Source organism: Mesitornis unicolor, unplaced genomic scaffold (assembly GCF_000695765.1).
Source record: "Mesitornis unicolor isolate BGI_N332 unplaced genomic scaffold, ASM69576v1 scaffold7201, whole genome shotgun sequence".
Classification (NCBI taxonomy): Eukaryota; Metazoa; Chordata; class Aves; order Mesitornithiformes; family Mesitornithidae; genus Mesitornis; species Mesitornis unicolor.
The window spans coordinates 76,267-81,128 of record NW_010164395.1 but is presented as its reverse complement, the minus strand read 5'-3'; the positions used below and the strand labels follow the sequence as shown (position 1 = coordinate 81,128).

Sequence of the window (4,862 nt, the reverse complement as noted above, 5' to 3'; positions counted from 1 at the left end):
CCTCAGCCTTTTCCTCATCCCCAGTCACTATAATTCCCCCCACATCTACAAGAGGGGGAAGACTCTCCTTAGTTCTCCTTTTGTTGCCAGTATATTTATAGAAACCCTTTTTATTGTCTTTAACAGCACTAGCTAGATTAAGTTCCAGCTGCGCTTTGGCCCTTCTAATTTTCTCCCTGTGCAGCCTCACGATAGCCCTGTACTCCTCCTGTGATGCCTGCCCCTTCTTTCATAGATTATAAACTCTCTTTTTCCTGAGCTCGAGCCAGAGCTCTCTGTTAAGCCAGGCTCACAACAGTTTCCAGGTAATATGCTGAAAGTTCCAGGGATTTACAACTGGAATACTTTGTGGTTTGCTTCTAGGTGTGCCTGGTGCAGGGCAGCCATGAAAGTTGCAGCTATCTGACAGCTGCTGAGTGACCTAGGTGAAGTGAGGCAATGACATGAAACAGAGTCTGTACCAGTATCCTCACTACAGCTAGTGCTAATTGGCACCCTGTTGGCCCTCTTGGCGTAGTTACTGAATCAAGGCACCAGATTGGTTCCTTATTTGATGTGCATTGGCAGGAGTTAGCTGATTTTTTTTTTCCAGTTCTCTCAAAGAAACCATTTATTCTGGGTGGACTAGAAGGTAGTTTTCACTGTTGACAAGGGATCACCGCTTCCTGACTTTCTATGTATTCATACATAGAATTTGTACGGGGAGCGGTGGTGAAAGATCAAGAGCAAGTATTGTTATATACACACAAAAATACTGAAGCACTATGAAAGCGTAATCATACTTTTCTGTGAAATTACTTGAATGATTGATGTCACAGCAACCTCTCTGACAACGGAGAGAAACGAGATAAGGGAAAAGATTTTCTCTGCTTATTTTGTACAAGCCGTGTTCATGCCTTTTTTCCAGTGCACATCCTTCTCAGCTGAGTAAAAGGAAAAAAAAAAGAAGTATTTTTATAAAGCATTGTGGAATGCCAGAAGTTAAATGAAAGCAGAAGAGCCTGAAGTACATGAGAAGATTTCAAACTCTTTCTCATTCTGCTCTTTCATAAAACTGGGAAATGTGGATCCCGTGCCATCCGTCAGAATTACTATGCTATATGTCATGGTATAATATAGTAAAATACTGTGCTGTGACCTGAAGAGAGGGTCATGAACCCAAGGTTCTGCGTTAGTTTCTGACTGTAGCAAACAGTACAAGAATTCTGCAAGCACTTGAGGTTGTTGCACAATAAAATCTTTAAGGCTTCAACAACATATGTAGCAGCTCAAATAACTTTTTATTATTTTTAAAATTGTCTAGATTGTCTGTGCCCCCAGTGTTCTTTTAAAATCTTGAATACTTTTCTCTTGGAGAATGTCAGAATTAATAAAGAGAGAGTGAGCATGATGATTATTTTGAGAAGTTAGAGGTCACTTGAGTGTAGTTGGAAATTTATCAAAAATTACCATGCACACAAGCCAAATGAGAGCTAAACATATGACAGGTATTGTCTGCTTTTTACATCCTCAGACCATAGTCTCTGAAATTGTATTAGCTTTCTACATAGGTATCTTCAAGTCATTCAGTATCAAACCCTTCAAATCTTACTTCTTCATTTATAAGAGAGGGCCTGAAAGCTCTTCACAGTTGTTTCATGTTTTTAAAATTTCTGAATATCTGAAGTGCTGTTCAAGCTCTAAGTTTATTTTCTTTCAAGCAAGACAATTGGATTTAGTTAGATTGTAACCTTCAAAGATCACCTAAAATGATGAAAATACTCTCTGTGTGAACCTTTGTAGTCTTAACATCTTTTGATGGTATCCCCAAGACCTGCCCAAAACCCCCATTTGGTCTTGGTCTGTAATGTTTTTATATGCTTTCTCTTCTCAGGTTTATGTGAACAGCTTTGCTGTTTTATTTGATATTTAGGGATGTTCCCTGTTTTGCCTGTCCTGCTTTTTTCACTCTGCACTATTTTTGCAATACAATTAAGGCAGAGTAATAGAGAGATTCTCACAGTAGGTAAGTATAGTCATGGAACATAAATCCACTAATGCTGAGAGAAAACACTGGAACACTGAAAAAGAAAGTGAAGAAAATGTTTGCATACCCAGGGAGAGCAAAAGGCATGTGACCGTAAGGAAAAAAAAACAACAATCACTTTTAGCATAGGGTACAAAATTTTTTATTATTTGTTTGAGGTTATTCTCGGAACTGGAATTACAGACGTTGTAAACAAAAATCTGAAGGCAGAAGGAGTTGAGGCTAAATTAGGCAATTTTGGAGAAAATCATGTGTGTGAGAGGCAGATACTATTTGGACTTAGCCATAAAGAATAGTAGACAAGGGAAGAGTTTTATTATGTTCTAATAAATTATTCTGAATGCTTGATAAAATATTTTTCTTTAAATAAATGTGTCATGCTCATAATCTAATAGATTAGTCCTTGTCATCACTAACATCATTGTTACTATCCTATCGAAAAAAGAGGTTAGATTTCTATTTCCTTCCATAAGGTAATAAATCTTTCATAGCTGTGTACTTGGTTTGATTAATTGAAATGTATGAGATACTCAAGATGCATAAAATTGTTTTTTCTTCTAATCCACAAAGAAACAGAAATTCAGAGAACTGGCCTGAACATTTTAGTAGTCATTATAATCTCATGAAAGGCATCTGGTTTTAGTAAAGATTTATATTCACGAAGACACTTATATCCACTATTGGTGCACAAAATGCAGTGTATAACAAACAGGTTATATACAGAAGCTATAATTTCGCACAGCTGAAAGACGACATCAAAATGTCAATCTAATTCCTTTTCAATCTTTTTTTATTTGCAAACTCCAAACCATTTTCCAGCTGAAGTATCTCTTTACCAAAACCTAAATTTCCTCTTACTTCAAATATACTTCTTTTTTAATTACCTTTTCCTAGTCGCAAAGGGTTGGCAGACCACAAATCAAAGGCCACTGTCCCAAATGTCCTAGCCATCCTCATGCTTATGACTTGTTTAAAGAAACATAGTCAGATTTATAGTGAGTTATAGACACAGTTCAGTATAATTTTTCAGATTGGTTGCTAGCGCAGTACAGCGCTAGTTCATAGGTGCTGACACAGATTACTGTCTGCTGGAGGAACTAGACAATGGCATTTTATAATTTTTTCCACATCTCACTTATTTTCATCTCCTGCATACATACTTTGCACAAGTTGTAAAGTTAGAAACACTGCCCAGTTGGACAAAGCGGTACAGATTTTCAAGAAAATTCCTCTTGTTATATTGAGAGGAAACACGATCTCAAAGTTATAACTATATAGCTTAAACTGGTTTAAATACTTTAAGTGGATTGTTGTACTTTTCAGGAGCTGTCAGTTCTCATTAAGCTGAATAGTTGTATTTAATTATGTGCTGGACAGTTATCAATTAAAAAATGTGTATGAGTGATCATGATATCCCTCATGAAACCTGTTCATTCAAGGTTATTTCCTGGTTTTTGTGCTATGTCAAATAGGTTGGTTCGTTATGCTTTAATGAGGATACCAATGTGTAGCTAAGTGTTCTTCCTTATGGTTATGTTCATAGCTGCTTCTTTTTAATGGAGCTTTTTCTGTCTTTATTTTTTTTTGTTTCTAATCTTGATAATATTTTCTGACTCCCATTGGGTGGGTGCAGAAAGGTTCCATTTTAAAACTGTAGCCATGGGAGTTGACTAAATTGTGTCATTGTGCCAGTTGTCTTGATGTTGAACTGACCTGAAAGAAGGATTAGACTTAAGCTGGTATTTTGAAAAAGCTTTCCTTTCAACATTACTGTAATACTGAAGTGTCAATAGCAGCTGTCTTTTTGTAGCTGAAACAGTTATAGGAGTTGCTCTCTCCAGCCATTCACTGCCACCCATGTAACTTTCACAAAATTATATGAGTTAACCTAGTGGACTTTGTAATAATTTGAGTGCTGGTCAGTGGGGTTGAGGAGCAATTACCCAAAGTAATAAAAACTTAGATGTGGAGGCAGTGGCTTCTTGTTAGGGGCAGAAATATATTTTGTTTTGCAGGTACTGCTTAAAAAACTAGTAACACATTGGTTAATCTTTTTAGATCTGTGAAATTCATTGAGATTTTGAGATAGGCAAAATTATTTAGTTGTAATTCACCTTATATGTAAGCGAGAATCATAAGTCCACGTTTAGATGCCCAAGAAAGCATTGGGCACCTCAGAGGTGTGTTGTCTTCTCCCTTGCCACTATAGGAATATTGAGCTAGAACTACCTTAAATCTAGGAAAGAGTAATGCTAAGCACAAAAATGTGTGTAAAACTCTACTCTCCCCAGTGATTAGGTGCCTGAATTGAAACTACACTGAAGTATTTTACCTGATAATAATCCAGTGTGCCTCATTTCCCCAATTATTTTTGAAACAGCAAATGCCGCTAAAAAGAAAGGTGTTTGGCCCATGGCAGGAACTTAGGATTTTTTTCCTGGCAGGTAAGTATTAACCACGAGGCTGTGCAGTCACATTCAGTCTCATCTGCTTCTCCTCTAGGTCCAAGAACTGTTTGTTCTTTTCCACACTTGGGCCTCACTTGACTGAGAGCCCTGCTCAGCACAGCAGGTACCCTGCCTGTGGTCAAGGCATTCCTTTTTGTGGAAGGTGTCCCTTTGAATTCCTGTGTATCAAAAAATGAAATTTTAGTCAAGTTTCCAAGTTTTCTTTGAGGTCAAGCAGGAAGGGAGTAAAGAGTTAAAGAAGCTTAAGTAGCTGCTGATGAGTAGATTTGGACCAGTTTTCAATGCTGACATGAGAAGTACTTAAACTATTACTTTGGGAATAACCCTGTTGCTTCTGAGACAAGTGAGTGGTACTATCTCATTCCTGC

The 4,862-nt window shown here is 37.3% G+C and overlaps 1 protein-coding gene across 1 annotated transcript in view; it reads left to right on the top strand.

Moving 5' to 3' along the window:
- Window positions 1-4,409: 4,409 nt before the first annotated feature.
- The window catches only part of METTL15 (methyltransferase like 15), an 11,514-nt gene continuing 11,061 nt past the window's right edge, over window positions 4,410-4,862 (top strand). The window contains exon 1 of the mRNA XM_010194300.1: window positions 4,410-4,470. Coding sequence (XP_010192602.1) covers window positions 4,410-4,470 — 61 coding nt within the window. The remainder of the gene's footprint in view (window positions 4,471-4,862) is intronic.